Source organism: Trichosporon asahii (genome assembly GCF_000293215.1).
Source record: "Trichosporon asahii var. asahii CBS 2479 unplaced genomic scaffold scaffold00015, whole genome shotgun sequence".
Taxonomy (NCBI): domain Eukaryota; kingdom Fungi; phylum Basidiomycota; class Tremellomycetes; order Trichosporonales; family Trichosporonaceae; genus Trichosporon; species Trichosporon asahii.
The window spans coordinates 138,967-159,332 of record NW_014040909.1 but is presented as its reverse complement, the minus strand read 5'-3'; the positions used below and the strand labels follow the sequence as shown (position 1 = coordinate 159,332).

Genomic DNA, 20,366 nt, shown 5'->3' with positions numbered 1-20,366 from the left:
CAAAGGTAAGGATGGGTCTTTTCAGGTGAGGAAGAACCGCAACAAAAGTGGCTGCCCCACACGGGCACGTCTCCCAGAGGTTGATCCTCGTTGGAGAGGCGTGTCCGAAAGAGAGAACTGACAGGCTGGGGGACACTCTACATGCGCCAAGGTGGGTATTCGACAGCCCTGCTGGGAGGAGCTGTTGGATAGAACGGGCGGCGGCGAGCGCCGGGAAGCTTGCCTCTGAGGGATTCTCATAGTGAGTGTTTGCTGCGTCGGGGAGGTGGGAATTCGGGAGGGACCAGTGGGTGGTTCCTCTCCTGCCCGATGCGGTAAGAAACAAACAGGGTTAGCAGTTCCCACGGGCGGGAACTGTGGGGGTATATAAAGGTAAGGCCTGGGAGCATCGGGTTCTCCCAGGAAGCTTGCTTCTTCTGACTACGGCACTTATCGGATTCGATACAGTATTGTGAGTATTATGGGTGACAATTCCGAAAGGACTGAAGAGACTCCCAACCCCGTTGACGGGGGAGGGATCTCTACGACCGGAGTTGCCTCCAATCCTGGGAACGTCCCTCCCACCTGGAGCTACCGAGAGCCTACTCGAGAGCCGGGTATGGAGACTCGTTCCCAGTCGGGACATGGTAGGTCGGACACGGAGGTGTCTGACCCCTTGTCTGACAACCCGCCGCCTCCTGTCGGGATGGCAGCCTACCGGGCCGCCCGCCTGGGGGAGGCCGGGTTTAAGAGGGATGAACCTCCCCATGATGGGTATACCCATCTTGGGACTGACTCGGGGGCCGCTCTGTCTGGGCGATACCCCCCTCGTCTTCCAGTCCCGGTCGTCCCCGTCTCGGGTGAGCTGGATCCTCGTGGGACCAAGGGGGCCGAAAGCCTCCCTGATCCGAAGGACAAGCGAGCTCGACGTTGGGACGGGGAAGGGACGACTCTAGAAGATATGATAGAGTGGTTTGAAGCCCGAGCTCCCGCTAGCTTGCAAGGGCGGAATAGGATGAAAGCGTTTGCCAAGTATGCTACCCCTTCGGCGAGGAGCCTCTTAGAGGAGATCCCGGAGGTTCTAGACGACATTAACTCCTGGGAGGACTTCCTCCGGTGTCTTAGGGTGAACTTCCCGGATAGGACCCGGCTTCGGAACCTCACGACCCAGGAGTTCGAGGATCGGAGTAAGAGGCTGCTGGCGGGAAGCTGGACTAGGAGGGAAGACGTGTTCACCGCGGGAGTGGCGTTCGGCCGCCTGGTGAGGCAGTATACTCGTGAGAGCTCGGATTCTATCCGGGCCAACGAGACGTACTACAAACTATGCCACCAGAGGGTAGCCGACGCGATCATTCAGTGGTATAAGCCGAGGTGGATCGCTGAAAAGGGGTGGGACGGGGAGAGCCTGCCACCTTGGAAGTGGCTGCTGCAGGGCCATGTCGACTGGTACGACCCGCAGAACAAGATGGCGAATGCCATGCTCCTGCGCTTACGCCCAGAGCTCCCTACCATGGCTCAGCTGGCTGGGGATGCCTCGGAGAAGAAGGAGCGTTCAATGGAGCGGGAGGAGGACTGGGGGCGGAGGTGGGAGCGTGGTGTCCGTCCTAGAGAAGAGAAACCGGAGAGTGAAGCGGACCAGGTGGAGAGGCTGGTGAAGCAGATGCACGATCTGAGCATCCAGCACCGCGCGGGGGGACTGAAGAGTAGGAAGGAGATCTCAGTGAGGTATCAGGCCGCCCATCAGGCGCTCCGAGCCCTACCGGGAGGGGCAGCAGCCGCAGCCTGTTGGGAGCCCAACCTGAAAGACCCTCTGGGAGATGGCCGCGTGTTTGCCCAAGCCTGTTCCGAGGCGTTAGAGGTGGCTGAAAACCACGGTATCAAGTCGACCGACTATGCTCAGAAGTATGCCATAGTCTCGTACTATGCCCCTCAAGGGCGGAAGGTGTCAGACTACCTGCCCGCCCCGGGGTACATGTTCCCAGACCAACCGGCCGGCGACTTGGCTCCTCGGAGGGCGGTTGCGTATAGTGCTGAGTCCACGGCCCGGGTAGGGCCCCCACCGGGTAGGAGTACGTCCTCACCCCGGGGTGCCTGCTTCTTCTGCAGGGGGACAGGGCACCTGAAGGCCAACTGTCCTGTCCGGGCCGACTACATCGCTCGCGGCATAGTGCGCCTTCATCCCTACGTGGCTCAGAGTGGCCAGCGGATGTTGGGGGACAGATGGGCACTCCCGGACCACCCGCTCCACGACCAAAGGGTCCGTGAGGAGGCTGGGAAGTGCCCCAAGGAGCTTTATGAGGAGATCCTGGGCCTGGTGGGCCGGACCTCTAGCTCGCCGACGGGCCCCGGAAACACTACGGCAAACTTGATTGAAGTAGAGGACAACCAGCGACTGCATGAGGACCTGGAGGCGCATTGGTACGCTGAGGACCGGGAGTTGAGTGGTGACGAGGAAGGGGTAGAGGTGTGCTATCTAGAGCTGGGCGGCTCGACTCCGGCAGTGGCTAGTGTCGGTGTTCAGGCCCTAGGCCTTGGGCGTTGGGAGGGGACACGAGGGGTGACAGCCGGAGTTAGAGGGTCTGGATCTCTTAGAAAAGAGCGGCTCCGACGCAGTGATAATGAGGTTCTCCGCTCTCAGATGGAGCGGCTCTGGGATGCCGAAGATAGAGGGCTGGGGCTCCCTAGTTCGGGGTCCGACCCGCAGGCCTGTCAATGGGCTGAGGCAGCCCCAGCTCTGGTGGACTGCGGGGTGTTTGCGGTATCGGCCTTGGGAGAAGAATACGGACCTCGGAGCCTATCCGAGGCCCGAGGGGCTAGGATCATGGGGACTACTGGGCTGCTTCATGGCCAGCTTTGCGATGCGGTAGGAAGAGCAGAAGAGGAGACCCTCCGACGAGAGGCTACCACTTCCTTCTCTGTAAGCTCCGCCTTGAGAGACCATGTTCTCCAGGCGGAAAGCTACGCGGCCGAAAGGAGTGTGGGGGACCAAGCAGCGAGGCGAAAGGCGGCCCCCTACCCCTCCTCCTCAGGGGGAGCGCCTTCCAAGGGATACTATCAGCCTACAGGAGCCACCCCGAGGAGAGAGGGGAGGCCCATCCGTGGAGGGCCCCCTGAGAAACCGCGGCAGGGAGCTGGAACGCCTATCGTAGAGATACCCCGGGGAGGAGGATCCAAGGCCCCTTCGGGCTTGCCCAAGCCCGCTAGTCCATCCCCTCCGGCGGCCCCTAAGGGGGACGAGAATGGACTGATACCGGCTCAGATGCGGCCGAAGCCCAGCATCCTGGCGAGCCAGGTTCCTTGCGAGACGGTGTGTGCCAAGATTTTGGAAGAGAAGATGAGGAACCTTGGGAGCCTCAGCCTGAGAGAGCTCCTGGCGATAGCTCCTCCCCTCGCGGGCTACCTCAACGCAGTGACTCGGCGCCGCAAGGTTGTGGAAGCCTCGGAGGTCCTGGTCGTCGAGCCCGGCCCCGAGGACCACAGTTCGGACGAAGGGGACCCCCTGGATGGGGAGGTTGAGTCGTACCGAGTAAACTTGGAGAAACTTGTGCTAGGCGATGGGCCCGGATGGAGGGGTGATAGGGAGGTCTGCCCCGAGGAATGGTTCCAGCAGGGAGTGTACTACAGCAGTGGTCCCGAGCCTCCTAAGAGCGAGGTGGCCGGGTGGGGCTGCGCGGACCAGGAATGGTGCACCTCTCCTTTGTCGGTCAAAACCGTGATGGTTCCCGTGAGCCTGAATGGGGTGGACTGTCTGGCAATCGTGGACGACGGATCGCAGATCAACATGGTCTCGGACGTCTTCTATGACAAAATGACTCAGGAAGTCAAGTCGCCTATCCGGACGGATCTACGTTACTCTGTATCCGGGGTCCATGGCGAGGCGGTTCCGTTGGCGGGATACTTCCAGGCGGACGTGAAGATAGGGGCCTTGGTGACGCGGCACATCTTCTGGGTCAACCGACATGCCCCCAAAGACAAAATCTTTCTGGGGATGCCCTACATCGCCCAGAATCTGGTTGACTTTGTCTGGTGTGGGTACAGGAGAGTCATGCGGGTTAATGCCCCCTCGGGAGTGTTGGAAATCCCCCTGCATCCCGATGATGGACCGGTGATCACCGTGGCTGAGAAGAGGGCTTGGAAGGACCGTCGGAAGCCATTGGGAACCCGTCTTCGGGCGCTGCGCCTCCTCAAGAGGTCTCCTGTGACGTCGCACCGGGTAGAGGCGCAGCATACCTTTGTGCAAGTAGGGGAAGACTGGGCTCCGGTCCAGATTGGAGCGCCGCCCTCGGGATCCCGAGTTGACTGGGACCCCGAGGAGGAGCGTTTGACCTGGGTGGAGGAGGCTGACCCGGAGGTGGCTGTTCACGGAGCCGATGTTAGTTCCCCGGAGGCCATACGTTTGGAGTACACCTGGACTCCCAAGTGTCGTACCCCGCCTTCCCGGGAGTCTCGGGAGGTGACCCCTACCCCGAAAAGGGTGAGGCTTGAGCCGGGAGACTCCGAAGCGGCGGATTCGGGGCAGCAAGAAGAGACCGACCTAGAATTGGGGACGGATGCCGGAGAGGAGCCCCGCCCTGACTCCCCGGGGGAAGGAGACGAGTCCGAGGCGCTGTGGGAGGAGAGCCAGAGGTCGGCGGAGAACATAGTTGGGGGCATGGATCCTCTGACTGCTGCCCTAGAGCGGGCGGTAGACTTCGTGGACAAGGAGGAGGAGGTGGAGGACTGTTATGAGCTCGTCGTTGAAGACAGATCCTCCCGCTCCGTCCTCCTCCTGGGACCGACGGGGCGATACTACTCGGCTCGTCTAGCTCAGCCCCTGAGAGAGGTACACCCCCGGGTGGGGGCTTGCGAGAGGGAGTTTGTGACTGCCTACGGGGCCTATAAACCCGTGGCCAAAAAGAAGCGGCCTGTGGAAACTACGATGAAGGAGGAAGATAAGCCATTGATGAAAGTGCCCCCGGACCTGTGGGACGAACTGCCGAGGGTAGAGCCTGAAGGCCCCGACTGGACACATCTCCCTCGGGGGAAGAGGCTCAGCCCCGAGCGCCTAGAGAAGGTGGTCTTTAGCATGACGGATTTTTGAGTCGGGAGGAGAAATCGATGTTTGCCTCGGTCCTCCTGAAGAATGAAGAGGCACTGGCTTGGACAGAGGACGAAAAGGGTGGTTTCGACGAGCGCTACATCCCGCCTGTAAGGATCCCGGTGGTGGACCACAAGCCTTGGCAGGATAAGAACATCAGGCTCCCTCTGCGCACCCGCGAGAAGGTCATAGCCTTCCTCCGGGAAAAGATCGAGGCTGGTCTCTACGAACGGTCTCAGTCCTCCTACCGGTCGGGGTTCTTTGCCGTCGAAAAGAAAGATGGGCGGATTCGTCTGGTGCATGACTTGCAGAAGCTGAACTCTATCACTGTGCGCGATGCTGGAGTGCCTCCCAATATGGATGAGATGACAGAAGAACTGGCAGGCTGCTACATCTACACGGGCCTAGATGCCTTCTCGGGCTACGATCAGGCTGCCCTTGATGCTCGGTCCCGGGACCTCACCACCTTTGAATCTCCCATGGGTACCATGAGATTGAGGCGCCTTCCCCAGGGATGGACGAACGCGGTGGCCGTATTTCAGCGAATTATGGCTTTCATCTTCGCTGAAGAACTTCACCGCCTTCTAAAACTCTACGTCGATGACGTGGTAGTTAGCGGACCGCGAGTGAAAGACGAGGACCGGGAAGAGCAGGAGGGGTACGTCGCCCCGGGGGTCCGGAAGTTTGTCTTTGAACACGCCAAATATCTCAACGTGGTTCTTCATAAGATGAAAAAGTACGGGGGGACCTTCTCTGGAGGGAAGCTGCAGATCGGGGTCCGAGAAATAGCTGTAGTGGGCTATCTCATTTCGGCAGAAGGGAGGAGGTTGACCCATGAGGCGATCGCGAAAGTATTGAAGTGGCCGGCTTGTAAGAGCCCGACGGAGGTGAGGGGGTTCCTGGGAACGGTCGGGATAGCCAGGAATTGGATACGCCGCTACGGGGCCATGGCACGCCCCCTAGTGGAGCTGACCGTTCTGGTGCCCCGCGACTTCTGGTGGTCCGAGGTGCACGATGAAGCAATGGAAACTATCAAACGGGCTGTGGCTGACTCGGGGTGTATCAAGCCTATCGACTACTCTCGATTGGAAGAGTACCCCATCATAGTGGCAATTGATTCTAGCCAGAGGGGCTGCGGGGTTGCCATGGCTCAAATGGGTAGGGATGGCAAGAGGTACTACGCACGATTCATGAGTTTCTACTTCAACGAGGTCCAGCAGCGGTATAGCCAGCCCAAGTTGGAGCTCTACGGAGTCTTCGTAGGACTGAGGGCTCTACGATACTACATCCATGGCACTAAGTTCATCCTGGAGGTGGACTGTTCGTCTGTCAAACAGATGATCGACTCGCCGGGGCTACCGAACTCCGTGGAGAGCAGGTGGTGTTGGTACATCAAAATGAACGACTTCGTACTCCGCCATGTTCCGGGGGTCCACCACAGAGTGCCGGATGGGCTTTCAAGGAGGCCACGGGCAGAGGAAGACAGCGAGGAGGACGTGGACCCAGAGGCCTGGCTGGACCAGCAAGAAGAACTAGGACACATGAGCGTGGAAGTCCGGACTCTAAGGATGGTGCGCAGGAGACGAGTGACAGACGGGTTACGCCGTAGCTTAGCTCCTGAGCCCAGTTTTGACGAGAGTCTATACGATCTGACTGACAAGTGGAGACAGGTCGGGTTCTTCCTAGATAAACGAGAAGACCCAGAAAAGCAAGCAGCGAGGGAGGCAGGGTTGGAACCTTTGAAGAGAGAAGCGATCCGCCAGTTGGCAAGCCAATGCTTCCTTCGGGGAGGGAGGGTACACCGCCAGCATAAGGGGCGCCTCCCCCGCATGGTGCTAGGACGGCAAGATGACAAGGACCGGGTCTTGCGGAATCTCCATGAGTCCAGGGGGCACAGAGGTAAGAATGCCCTCTTCGCCCTGGTGGCAGACCGGTTCTACTGGGATGGGATGATGAAGGACATCGAGCACTGGGTTCGGTCTTGCCCTCAATGCCAGGCCCGAGACTGGAGGCTGTACAGCGAGGCCCGGCGCCCTGTAACGGTGCCAATGGTGTTCAGTAAGATCACCATCGACTGTTTCCACATGCCTCCCTGCTCCCGAACAGGGATGTCTGTGGTAGTGGTCGCGAGGGATGACTTAACAGGGTGGGCTGAAGCAGACGCCCTCCCGGCTCAGTCAGCAGCCGTGGTGGCAGCTTGGTTCTTCAAGAACGTGGTGACTCGATTCGGGCTGGTGGGACAAGTGACTAGTGACAACGGCGGCGAATTCCGGGGCGAGTTCAATGAGCAACTAGTCCGTTATGGTATCCCACAAGTATCGATCAGCGCCTACAACCCGGCAGCGAACGGAGCAAATGAAAGGGGACATGCGGCGCTCAAAGAGGCCATGTTCAAGGCCTCCCTCTCTGAAGGGGATGACTGGGTCGACTGGCTGCCCTACGCTCTTTGGGCAGATCGGACCACGGCGAGAAGGTCAACAGGGTACAGCCCGTACCAACTCCTTTACGGACAGCATGCCGTCTTCCCAGTGGATATGGAATTTGAGACCTTTCTGATCGAGGGATGGGATGAAACTCGCACTACCGCTGACCTCCTCCGGCAACGGATGATTCAGCTGTGGAACGTTGGACAGGACCGGCACGTAGCAAGGCATCAGCTACAGGAAAGCCGCGACGCGTCAGTCAGGCACCACAATGAGGTGAATGCGAGGCAATTCCGCGATAGGGACTTCAAGGTCGGGGACATGGTTTTGGTGCGCAACGCTGCCCAGGAGAACACGATGAAGGTGAAGAAGGAACCCCGCTATCGAGGGCCGTACAGGATAGCAAAACTCTCACGTATGGGAGCAGCGGACCTCAAAGAACTGGATGGCACTATGGTACTGGATAGGGGCCTTCGGCATGTGGGTCACAACCGTCTGAGGCGGTTCCAGGACCGTGAGGATAGGACCCGTTTCGCGACCCCAGAAGAACGAGCGAAACGCGTCTCTGTTACGTACCCACCTCCTGCAGGGAACAGCGAGAGGCAGCGGCGACCGGACGCGACTATTACCGATTGGCTACCCTCGAGCGATCTGCCAGACCTTCCGTGAGCGCTGAGGACATCGCGCACTTGGATGTTTGGGAGGCCTGAGGTCACGGGGCCAGGAGGCGTGAGAAGCGATGAAGCTTATTGAAATTACCTCAAAGGGAGAGAAAAGGAGCATCAGGCGATGGCCGAGGACGGAACTAGGCCAGGAGGTAGGAAAAGATATAAAAGAGCGAGACTAGGAAGAAGCGACGGGTCCCCCACGGATCCCCAGACTCCCTTCGACCCACCCCAGCACTATAACAAGTACCTCGAAGCCCTATCTACTTGGAAGAAGGATACACCTATCCCTCTCCGATAAAGAGAAAGGGTAACGAGTGAAAGCGAGGCTGGGCAACAACGCGGACGACACCCTAAGGCAGGACGGAAACAAACGACATACGACATGACTGGGACGCTGCGAGAGTCCGATGGCTCGACCGACAAGGTAGTTCAAGAGTCCATGACCCTGAACGAACCTCGCCCGAACCCGGAGCTAGCCTTAAGCCCGGCTTCGATGATCGAAAATCTCCAACCCGACCAGGCTGTGATCAGTACCTGTGACTCTCTGTCCCCTCAACAGGTGGTACAAACCCCTAGCGACGTGGCGGAGATGACAGGAAACTTCCTCGACATGATCACCAGCAGCGAATGGAGCGACCCGTACATCCAAGACGTGGCTATGGGAGACTCGACAACGACGAAGAAGCAAGAATGGAAACACCTCGGACCGAAGAGCAAGAAGAACGCAAAGAAGAACTCGAAGAACGACAAAGCCGAGGCGACAATCGATCCCACTAAGAGGGTACTGGGGAACATGAAGTCGAAGGCCAGAGCCATGAGCCTGGGTCAGCGATGCAAGTTCTGCGACCTGGTACACCCTCGGGCCATAGGGGACGTCAGAGCGGGGGTCTCGACCTGCCCTTTTGTGAGATTCCTTCACAGTATCTGGGGTGAGCAATTCGAGTTCCATACCCGGGATGGCAAGCCTGGGATCCGCTTCGCAGGACGATCGAAGAAGTCCGACACTCACGAGGTCCCGATGTTCCACCACAAAGAACCCCTCGTGAGCTGGATTCGCCTCGAACTCGAAATGAACCACGAAGAAGACCCTAGCATTCACGAACAACCCATGAGGAGCCTGGCAGAGCAGCTTGGAACCCTGAGTCGCTCGTGCAATGTGCAGGGTGAAGACTGGAGTAACCAGAAGATCCGGGATGCGAGAGAACTCTACGACGAATGCGCCAAAGTCACCAAAGCCCAGATGGATCGATGGGCGAGCACCTTGGCAGTTAGGGGGCACGGGGCCGTCAGGCAGCAACGTTGCCGACACGATCCCCGATGCGGATTCTGCGGGAAGAATAGAGGAGCCTTGATGGAGACCCGACTTCCGGCCAGGCGCGGCCCTCCCGCCCACCGAGGATCCAGCCATTGGATACCACTCGGGAACCCGCATGCTGCGACCCCTTGGGGGCCTAGGAACCCGGGATTCCAGCACAGGACCTCTTCTTACCCATACCCCTACGGGCAGAACTTTCGGGGCTAGATGGTTGTAATAGAACTTGATAGCTGAGAAAGTAGCCGGAAGGGAAATCAGTGAAGTGTTAGGAAAGAACGAATGAAAGTCAAATTTGATCCCGTGGAAGCGAGGAGGCACAGTGTACGACTATTCATAAAAACGAATACGGTTAGAAACAGGCAGGAACTACGAACTACAAAGGGGGCAGTTCGCTGGAGGAGAACAGCTCGACGAAGTCGGTCGGGTAACGGAGATGGGAAGGACACTGGCCCGAAGGGAGCGTCCTAGCGACAGAGTCGCGAGAAGGCCCTTGGCCGTTCTCGTTGAGAACAAGGCCCGTGGTCGACTCGTGCAGGGTGGCCGTGATGGAGGGCCCGAAGAACTCGAGGCTGGGGAACTTGTACTCGCGGGAGCGCCAGGGAGCAAGGGGCCAAAGCGAGACCTCACGCTGGAGGAGGGGCGGACTGCCTGGAGGAGGAGGCGGGAGGCCCAGGAAGTGGCCATTGGGCGAGCGCCTGAAGTGCGCAGCGAGGTGGCCAGAAGAGAAGTCGCGAAGAAGGACGACCCAATCAACCAGGTTGGCGCGGAAGTCGGCCGACGGGCAAGTCTGGTATGCCGCCACGACTAACACTTGGGCTGCCAGACGAGTCAGGAATTGGAGGCGACGGGCGCTGGCGGAGGAGCCGGAGGCGTGCTCGCAGGTGCCGTAGGAGGCGCCCGTAGGGCAGGTGGCACAGGGGAGGGAAGCTGTGAAGGGCCTGCCGGTGCGAGTGGACTTGCGCTGTTCAGGGGTCCCGAACAGGTTCGAGACGACGTGGGCGCAGAACGCCCCGCGCTGGCGGCAGCAGCGGCAGCGAATTGGACCGCTGAAGAGGACACAACCCGAGCGCACATGGGCGAGCTTCATCTCGGCGGACGGACGGGTGTGAGAAGGGGGGCCTTCATGAGTGAGCAGGGGACCGCGCACGGGCTGGCCCCCGAAGGCGAAGCCCAAGTCGGTGGGAGTCTTAACAGTCTTGTGCTTGTCCAGTAAGTTGGAGGGTGGAGCCTCAAGGTCCAAGACACACATCGTCAAGTGTCGGTCAACAGACTGGGAAGAGCCGGGGCGATAGCGCAAGGAGGAGCGGCTACTAGCAGTGGTAGAAGACTGGGAGCGGTTGGAGTCGATCTTTAAGCCAAGCACCTCGGGGAGCGAGGAGGGGCGTAACCAGCGGTGCGCGTCTGGGTCGGGCTCAGTGACCAAGTTGAAGTCGTCTGGAGTGTGCCCGCCGGCGAGGTCAGACCAGTGACGCTCGCAGTTGGGATGGGCGATCGCGAGAATGAGGAACTTCAGGTCCTTGATCAGGGTGGCCGAGAAAGGTCCGGAGCCGCTGCAGAGACGGTGGATAATGGAATCGGCGAGTTGGGTGAGCTCGGAAGGGTAAGGGTGCAGGAACGAGCAACGACGGCAGTCGGTAACAGCCTGAGGCGAGGTCTTAGCTACCTGCAGCTGGGGCTTGCAGGAAGAGAGCGCGCCGTCGTCCGAGACTTGGAAGTGACAAACCGTAGGGGAGGCAGGGGAGACCTCGCCCTCGGGGATGGGGCCCTCTTGAGGCGGAGGGACGTCGCGGACCTTGTCCAGGCAGCAGTCACATTCAAAACCGGCAAGTAGCTTGAAGCGAGCCCCGTTAGGCGATTCCATAAAGATGTTCTCGAGCCAGGTGGGGTCTTCCTCGTCGGAAGGCTGAGTGGCGGGCTGGTGAACAGGCTCTACCTCGATGGGGACCTGAGGGGTCTCCTGGGAGTCATGGGGGGCCGGAGAGGGAGGAGCCGAGACCTGGGGGCTGTCGAGAGCTCGACCGACCATGGGGTCGTCGCCGGAGTGGTCGTCGTCATTGGCAGAGGCGGTGGTCTCGACGTGAACCTCGGGGTCGGAGGTCTCGATGCCTTCCATCGGTTCACACGCGGCCTCGGAGTCCACGGCCATCTCCTCGACTTCCTGTGGCTCTGGGACCAGAGGTTCGTCACTGGTAATGGCTACGTCAACGCCTGGCGTGTAGTCGCGGGCGAGGTGCTGAGAACGGGAGCTGCCGAAGGAGTCATTGTCCGAGGGTGGCGAAGGGGAACGGGAGCCGAGGAGGGATCGGAACAGAGGAGGGGGAACTTGAGGTCCGTCGGCCTGGAAAGGGTTGGGCTCGGAAGTGTCCTCTGCTTCGCCCTTGACGACACGAGCCACGACCTTCAGCGTGACCTTCTTGTTGCCCTTATTGCCCTTGGGGGCGGTGGGGGAGTCTTGGTTCTCTTGAGGAGAAGGAGAGCCGGCTCGGGAAGTTGCAGCCTCGTCGAGCTGCGGCAGGTCGCACGAGTCGAGCTCGGGGTGGCCGCCTTCCTCGGCAGGCCCGGGCCGGTTACGAGGCTGGCGAGTGGGCGTGGTCGGAGACTGCTGTGCTGAAGAGCTGCTGTTAAAGTGGGGGCGACGGGCGGAGTCGGGAGGAGTCAGGGGGGGAGGCGGAGCACCCTTTGAGCCTCCACCTCCGCCGTCTCCACCTCCGCCTCCTCCTCCGTCCCCCTTGGAGCCGTGGCCGCGAGAAGGGCGCTTGGCGTTCGGGGTAGGCAGTTCCGACGGACGAGGGCGGGGTGGAGTCAACTTGAGGAAGGAAGCATGTTGAGGGCTGAAGACGATTTCTCCGCGGTTCTCTGCGAGAGTCAGTGGGGGACTCCGATAGAATGAGAAAAGGGCCGCTCGAACTCACGAAAAGAGAGGTTGTAAGGCGGAGTATGGGGGTCTTCCCCCTCGGCAGCGTTGCGACGAGCGTCGAAACCCAGGGAAGATTGAAAGGCGAAGTAGTCTCCCATAAGAGGGGCTGGGACTGCCTGGAGCATGGGGTCAACCCCCATAAAAGTGATCGGGGCGGCCAGGGCGCGAGTCATGGGTGACTCGAATGAGGACGGAACCTTGAATACGCCTTCGGGGCCGGGGGAGACCGAGAGTGACACCACCGGGGGGCCGAACATCTTCAGGCGGGTCTCGTCAAGGGCCTTCCCACTGAGGAGCGCCCTGCCGTGGGGGAAGAACGAGCCAAACCGGAAGTCGAACGAGAGTTCAGCCTCGCTGAAGAAGGTAGAAGCCTGTTACGACCCGTCCCAGACGCCTCGTAACACATGGCATCAATGCATGTGGCCACGCTAGACAGCGACCGCACACCGAAGAGCCTGCGGCCAGCTTCGCTGGCTCACGGCCAGCCCGCTGGCTCACTCACTGGCTCACGGCCAGCCCGCTGGCTCACACACTGGCTCACGGCCAGCACACTGGCTTACGGCCAGCACACTGGCTCATGCGCTGGCTCACGGCCAGCAGACTGGCTGACAGGCTGGCTGGAGGCCAGCGGTGCTTGCTCACGGCCAGCAGGGCTGGCCGCGACAGCCAGCAACATCACTCCTTTGTCCACGGGTCAAGAACCCGCTTTGTAGATATATAAGAAGCCCTTCTCGCTGCCTTGAGAAGGACCATGGATCAAATTATCTGCTCGGCAAGTACTAAGTGTGCTTGCGTGGATAGTTTACTTGCTCGCTACCACAACCGCTGCTCGACTTACACCACGTCCATAGTATCTCGACTTCGCCTTCGCTCCGTCTCGCTTGCCCTCGACTAGGGAGATCCATCCAAGCCCGACACTTGTGTCCCTGCATCGTCCAAGAGACCATCAGGTTCCGAGCCCCCGATTTACGATCCCCTTCTCGGTGAACCGGATCGTAACACTCCGCAAATTGCGTCAATCTTCGCGGGGTTTTCCTTGCTGCGAACTTGATACGGTGTGACGAATTGGCCCTTGACTTGCGGCGGAATGCGAGCCTCTGCGATTGGAGCAACGAAGCCCATATCCCACAATTCGTACCCGTCGTTGGACGCCCTCATAATATCGGCAGCAATTCGAGGTTCAAGATTGATGTTCTCCTCGTAATGTCTGAAGAAAATGTAGACGATGATGAAGAGCAGGCGGTCGAGTCTTTTGTTGTTACGCGCGCACAAGAAGACACGGTCGAAGGTGCAGAACGAGCGCTCTGTATAGTTATTGGTGGCGTTGGCCATGCCTCGCACAGTGCCGTCCGGCAGGCCGTAATCGCAACACGCCCGGCGCCACCGCTTGTGAAACCACTGGTTCTGCAGATATTCGTCCATGCGCTTCCAGGCGGCGTCCGAATTGAACCCATCCCCATTCGTGATGCTTCGAATGGTTTTCTCAAACTTCGAATAGTACTTTGCCCATTCGCTACTGTCGTCACAACGCTGGCACGCGTAGAACGCCTGGCGGGCAGCCTCCTGCGAGACTAACCCCTCGTCGCTCCGCCCGTACACACTGGCAAGCTTGCGGTCGACAGCCTTCATCACATGATATTGACAAAGGCGTTTCGGTACCCCAGGGAATCCCAACTCCCAGCCAAGGCGGATCTTGTCACAGCCGTCCATCATCCCAAAACGAGGGATGAAACCGTCCGCCTCAGTAATGGCCGCAATCTCCTGGAGGCGTGGTTTGAGGTGGGCGGGAATCTGACATTGGACCTCTCCACTCACCAGCTCCTCCGCATGCTTCTCCAGTTCCTCCCGGAGTGCGCCTAGCAGACGACCGTACGTGGCGGCATCTGCCAGTGTCGACACGAACGCGGCTACCGGTAGCCCGTGGCCGCTATCATCAACAGTGAGCACAAAGGTCACGGGAGAACGGTCAGGCGTCTTGTTGCGCCAGCTGGTATCCACGTGAAGACCATTCTTGAATCCGAACAGCAGTCCGAATTGGAGTGTTACTGGCGTTGCGACGGCGCACTCCAGTATCTGGTCGGCTCGTAACTCTTTGCGCTTCCCCGGCTTTACCCTCAAGCTTTCAGGAAGCTTGTAACTTGTGATCAGCAGAGGCAGTGTCTAATCACTCACTAGAAGAAGGGCCTGGGGTCGTTCTTGATCATAATGGCAATCGCTGCCAGTGGGTCGCGATGCACTCGCTGCTTGCTCCGGACAGAGTTGATGATGATCTGGAAGTTCCTGCTGCTCGGCGCTCGCTCTCGCCCAATCGGGTGTTCCAGCAGGGCTTTCATGTAGCCATCCTTAGCCTTCAGATTTGCGTAGGCTTAAATGTGAGCACCAAGCGTACCACCCGATATCCAAAGACTGACCTTGCTGCAGACGCATTTTCGTGACACCGAAAGTGGACGCCAAGTGCTGAAGCTCCCTTCTGATCCATCCTGACATTCTATCCGTCGCTCCTCTTCCTGGGAGGGGGTGATGTTCGGGGCCGGGGAGGTGGTAGACCACACACTCTTTTGTTCGCACATGATCTAAGGTGCATTCGAACTGCAGAGCGTCAATTCGGGACGACGACTGATGGGTACCGATGGACGTACGACGAGGCGGGCCTGGCATCTCTTCTCCTGCGCGGCTTTACCCTCCTTGGGTCGGCTCCTTCTGGTGGACCGCAGCTCGGTAGGAGCACGAACAACAGTAGCCTTCTGTCCCTTCTCAGTCTGCCGACATCGCTGGTTACAAAGAAGCTCCAAGCGGTACACGATAGAATTCCGATTTTCGTCTGTGATGGCGACTCTGGGGATCATCTTGCCACGTCTGTTGGTGATGTTGCCTTGTCCCAGCCCAGATTGATCCTGATATCTCAATTCGATGAGGTCAGAGCAAGCGGCGTGGCCGACGTTCCAGATCCAAGGCTTTCCAAGTGAGCTCTGGGGCCGTGGCTCTTGATCACCTACCGAGGTATCAACAAAGAACGGCGCATTGTCAAGATCCATCGTCAGTCGCTCATACTCTGGACCTAAGGGGGGCTGCATCGGCTTCAGGAAGCCCTTGGCTCTCCTGACATTGGCCGGTTTGCCCTTGGAGGATGTCTGGGCTTTCGGTGTGGCGTATGTCGTTGTCGGGGAGATGGCCTCTGCCACAAGAACCCGTCTGCGCTTGGCCGCAATCTCCCCCTCACTCTCCGAGGAGAGCAGGCCTTTGAGGTCGATGTTCCCACTGTCGTCACTGTCCGCCAACTCCCCACCTAGCTTGCCACGGTCGTCTTGGGCGTCGTCACTGAGAGGGGTGAGATCTGTATCGGCTCCGTCATCTTCCTTCATGACAACATCGTCGTTGGGAGCGTCGATGCTCTCTTCTTGGGGAGGAGGGGTGGTCACTGGATTCAATGTGCGGGGTGGCCGGCCGCGGCTGCCCCGTTTGCGGAACGAGGGGACGCCGGCCTTCGGCTTGCGGGGGGTCCGAGGCATTGCGGGCGGTGGTCAGTCACAGAGTAGGCGATTGGGAGGTGGTTGTTGTTGGGAGGATGGAGAAGAAGAATGATGAAACTGCTCGAACGGACGTGTTTAGGTTTAATGCGAATGCGTTGAGCCTTTGTGACTTAAGGTCGTGCCCTGCAGAGTTAGGTGCCGGCATGCGCCCTCCACAGCTCCGCTCTGACATCCCGCAGGGATCTGTTCCCAACTACTACTCCGTCAGTAAGCATTGACTGCCAGTTGTTTCTCAACGACAGGGGTCATCTATCCTTGACAGATAGGAAGGTATACACACTGCCGCGGAGGGTTGCTGGATGCACCCGTAGTGGCCACAACGAATGGCTCTGGTCACAAAGCTTGATCGATCTGGCCACATCCGAATAGGAACGTTAAGGCGCCGTTGTCAGTGGAGACAATTAGTACATAGTGTTTGGGTTTTGCATCAGTGGCCGAGCTTCGTTCGAGTGGCCTCACTTTGCATCACGTGGCATCAACTCCCGTTTAAGTGGGGGGCGAAAATATTTCATGGCCCTAACTGCGTCGGAGGACGCCCTCCACATGGTCAACCTTCTCACGGTCGTTTCTATAATTGATTTCGCACGGTCGTTTTTATAATCAACCCAAAATGCGAGGTCGGAGGACGCCTTTCGCAGTTTCAACCTTTCCCACGGTCAATCTTATAATCAACCCAAAATGCGAGGTCGGAGGACGTCCTTCACAGTTTCAAACTTTCCCACGGTCAATCTTATCATCAACCCAAAATGCGACGTCGGAGGAGGCGCTGCGCAGTTTCAACCTTTCCCACGGTTGACACTACCAGTTCGCAGTTTCAACCTTTCCCACGGTTGACACTACCAGTCGGCCAAGCTACTCTGCTCCGCGACAATCGGATTCGTGCCAACCCAGCCATAAGCGTGGCATGCATAACCATATCCCGCGGAGCTGCTCACGTTAGCGGAGCACAGCTGTTCCTTGCGAGCCAAGCTGTGCTATATCAGCGCTGTGCCAAGAAGCATCAGCCAGAACGTGAACGCCGCTGTGTCGGGGCAGCTCCAATGGGCGATGTCCATCGCTGCCGCTCCCTCTGGCGTCCAGGCAATGGTGAATAACAGTTTGCTTGGCGCGCATTGTTCACAGCTCGTTCGTAACTCTAGGAGAGATAGAAACGGTCAAAAACGAGCTGATGCGAGCTGAAGCGACGCCTTGCCCAGTTGGGATGTGTCATCTGCACCGTCCCCGCCAATAATGCAATGTAGAGGCAGCCAGCGATCTTATCTGTTCAACCGTGCCTTATCAATCTCGGCACCGCCACCGGCCAACCGACCCACTTCCATTCACTGGAGGAGTGGCAGGCGAGCTACGAACCGACCTTCGGGCAAGGAGAGGCATGGAACAAGAGACGAGTGGAGGCATGGAACAAGAGACGAGTGGTACGCGAACATGCTTGCGAGCACTGAGGAACGGGTCATGCTCTATGAGACGCGTCCTTGGTCAACAAACCGGCTCAGGCCCGGATGTGGAACTCATCTGATGGACTTTCAGGAAAGCACGGTGCAAAGATTGCAACAGAGGCCGAGCCGCATGACCTGCCCTCGCTGTCTGCAAGGCATATTAAACGCACCTGACTTGCCCCCGACTGCTCTCACCCGCTTCACTCTCTATCCCAATCTCGTCTGCCAGCTCCATCTCAAGGCTACGGCACCGCCACTCTCCTCCCTAGCTCCCATCGGCCCCCCAGCCTCGAGCCTCGACACGATGTCCTTATCCACGCTCGCCCTCCTCGGCGCCCTGCTTGCCATAGCCCCGCCCGCCCGCGCAGATAACACCTACGGCTACTAGTAATCCTCAACCTCGCTTTCCGCGGGCGTCATCGTTGCGATTGTGATCGTCAACCTCGTCTTCTGGGGCGTACTGATAGGTCTGATCATCTGGCTCCTGCGACGCAGGCGGAGGGCGCGCGAGCGGGCCATGGGCCCCGTGCCCATGCTCGAGGTGCAGCAGCCCGTGTACGAGGTGCAGCAGCCAGTGTACGAGGTGACCGAGGCGTAGAAGCCCCAGCTGTACGCAGTCGACAGCGAGAGCAAGCTGCCCACCGCTCCTCCCGGGTATGCGTATCAGCAGTGCTACGCTGCACCGAACAATGCGGCCGTCGCGCCTACGGGAGTGCAGCCATACGGCGTCCCGCCGACTGCTGTGCTGCAGGCGTATGGCGTCTAGCCGACCACCACGAGCCAGACATACGGCGGCTCCGCCGACCATCCCGGCGCCACAGCCGAGCGGTGCGCCGCCGATGAGCCCGAACGCGAACTCGAACGCCAACACGAACATAAACAGCTCGCACGCTTGAACGGACACTTTGTAATGCCAATACGGGGGGTCGAGGAAGCGATACGCGTAAAGACTAGACTCTGGCTTGGAGCCATGGTGCCCGGACAATGAATGAGCTATGGTGCGACGGTGCTGCGACGGTGTGGCGACTTGTAATGGGGAAGGGGCCAAACGTCTTGACGTCCTAATGGAACGCTCTGCGCTCGCCCTCGACGGCAGCACTTTCGCGACTACTATCGTGCATCATCAGTCTACAGAGTTACGGCGTTGGGATGGGAGCCGTTGTTGGCGGCCTCTTTGGATGGGCGCTGGCGTATCTCTGTGCAATACGCTTCAAGACGAGGAGGCAGGAGACGACGTAGGCGGGACTTGAGGCGCAAGTCCGCCAAGTCCGGACACCCGGGATGCCGGTCATCGGATCTGCGAAGAGAGGGTGGGAGAAGCAGAAGGGAAGTGAAATGGTGATTCTGGGTGTTTTCGATATAGGCGCCCCTCGCCACTAAAGCGCCTGACCACTGACGAACTGACGAACTCAAGCTGCTCATAGCATACCACGAAGCGAGTAGGGAATAAGTTCAGGAGCCCTGTTAAACACCAGAGTGAGCAAACAGTGGCAGGAAGCTCGATGCTCCGCACCCCAGCCGTGGCCGGACAGTGACGGAAACTGATCGTGTCCGTCTCGTCCACATGTCCGTCAGCTGCGCTCGCACTCTCGCCCTCCTCGTACGAACACACTTACGAAGTCCACCAGCGTGCAACACACCCACGAGGTTTTGGGGATGATGTGACTCCTACTGTCTTTCTCACACTTCATACTCACTAACAGCATCAGTATGGCCGACCAGGCTGCTCTCCCAACCGCTCGCGCACTTCCAGCCAGCTCCGTCGTGAACATCTCGACTCTGCTGCCCGTCCTGGGTCTTCTGGCAGGATACACGACCTACCTCTACCTGCGCCGCACAACCTCGCCCCTCCTTCCCATCGCCATGATGGGCGACTCGACCACCTCGCTGCTCGCGAGCCGCCCCTCGGTCAACGCGAGCACGACCCTCGTCCTGCGACACGGCAACCTCCCGCGCCGCCACGCCTACGCCGAGCGCCTCCAGTCCCTGTGCCTGAGCCTGTGGGAGTGGTTGCGCTCCTGGACCGAGCGCGAGCGCCCGTACACCCCCATCATCGACGAAGAGAGCCCGGACTGGGAGCAAGGCGAGCCCAACGCCGAAGGGTGGCGCCACTCGCCCTTCCACTGGGAGCCGTCGCCGCGCTTCCCCCGTGGCTCGGAGGACTCTGAATTCGAGCGCCGCTGGGCGCCCCGCGACGAACTGGCGCCTCATGTGCGCGCCCGCATTGAGCGAGAGGAGCGCGAGGAGCGTGAGCGCCGCGGTGACACTGCCGAGACTGCCGGATCGACTGTGTCTCGTGCGAACGACACTGCAACCGCCGATGCGAGGTGTGCGAACGCCCCCAACGGCTACGCCCAGGCAACGGGCAATCAGCGCCAGGGTGGTCGCTCCACAAGCACCATTTGCCAGAACGGCAGCAACGACAGCACCCACTCGCTCACCGACCTCGAGCCCGTCCACCCCATCGACTGGAGCCTGAATGGCTTCGGTCTGTAACCTGGCAGGACTAGCGTCAAATGTCGGCGTCCCCCAGCCCTCCACCCAGCAACGTAAATGCTATGCCCCATCATTACCAGCATCTACAGCCTCGCCGCGACAATTCTGCATGGACTCATTTCTCGACGCTCGTTTCTCCCTGTACATATTCAGTTGCAATGCATTGACATTATTCCTTCCAAGTGCATCACTAAGGGCCTGTTGAACTCATCTGCAATCTCTTCAGCTTCGAGCAGGGCGCAGTTGGAGTTCCTCGCATGTCTCGCCGTACAGGCGCGCCCATGGCTTGCACCTCTGGAGGAGAGTGTATGTAACACACACCGAGTCCAAAGGCGACTGAAACCTTCACATGCCCGAGGGCGAACGGTTAGGCGCTGCCGGCGCCTAAAGTTACTGTGGGATGGCGCCAGAGACGATGGAGTATCCCCAGGCGGACTGGGCCGAGCTAAGCTCCCGTCGGCAGCGGTGGAGGGTACGATGCCTCCCAGAGCTAGAAGCATGGTGATAGGAGAGGGTCTGCCATCG

At 59.4% G+C, this 20,366-nt stretch overlaps 5 protein-coding genes across 5 annotated transcripts; 4 read left to right on the top strand and 1 right to left on the bottom strand.

Moving 5' to 3' along the window:
* Positions 1 to 460: 460 nt before the first annotated feature.
* On the top strand, positions 461 to 8,148 carry A1Q1_07570 (gag-pol polyprotein; the record flags this gene model as incomplete). Its single annotated transcript, XM_014326965.1, has 2 exons — positions 461 to 5,035; positions 5,101 to 8,148. The coding sequence occupies 2 exons, from the start codon at positions 461 to 463 to the stop codon at positions 8,146 to 8,148; spliced, it is 7,623 nt and encodes a 2,540-aa protein (XP_014182440.1).
* A 381-nt stretch (positions 8,149 to 8,529) lies between these two features.
* A1Q1_07569 (uncharacterized protein) lies at positions 8,530 to 9,669 on the top strand (the record flags this gene model as incomplete). The annotated part of the gene is made up of 1 exon (XM_014326964.1): positions 8,530 to 9,669. The coding sequence occupies one exon, from the start codon at positions 8,530 to 8,532 to the stop codon at positions 9,667 to 9,669; it is 1,140 nt and encodes a 379-aa protein (XP_014182439.1).
* Positions 9,670 to 9,835: 166 nt separating this feature from the next.
* Positions 9,836 to 15,888, bottom strand: A1Q1_07568 (uncharacterized protein; the record flags this gene model as incomplete). The annotated part of the gene is made up of 7 exons (XM_014326963.1): positions 9,836 to 12,318; positions 12,375 to 12,750; positions 13,218 to 13,305; positions 13,350 to 14,509; positions 14,552 to 14,705; positions 14,769 to 14,968; positions 15,019 to 15,888. The coding sequence occupies 7 exons, from the start codon at positions 15,886 to 15,888 to the stop codon at positions 9,836 to 9,838; spliced, it is 5,331 nt and encodes a 1,776-aa protein (XP_014182438.1).
* A 1,251-nt stretch (positions 15,889 to 17,139) lies between these two features.
* A1Q1_07567 (uncharacterized protein) lies at positions 17,140 to 17,733 on the top strand (the record flags this gene model as incomplete). The annotated part of the gene is made up of 1 exon (XM_014326962.1): positions 17,140 to 17,733. One exon carries the CDS (start codon positions 17,140 to 17,142, stop codon positions 17,731 to 17,733), a length of 594 nt encoding a protein of 197 aa, XP_014182437.1.
* Positions 17,734 to 19,055: 1,322 nt separating this feature from the next.
* Positions 19,056 to 19,841, top strand: A1Q1_07566 (uncharacterized protein; the record flags this gene model as incomplete). Its single annotated transcript, XM_014326961.1, has 1 exon — positions 19,056 to 19,841. One exon carries the CDS (start codon positions 19,056 to 19,058, stop codon positions 19,839 to 19,841), a length of 786 nt encoding a protein of 261 aa, XP_014182436.1.
* Positions 19,842 to 20,366: the final 525 nt, after the last annotated feature.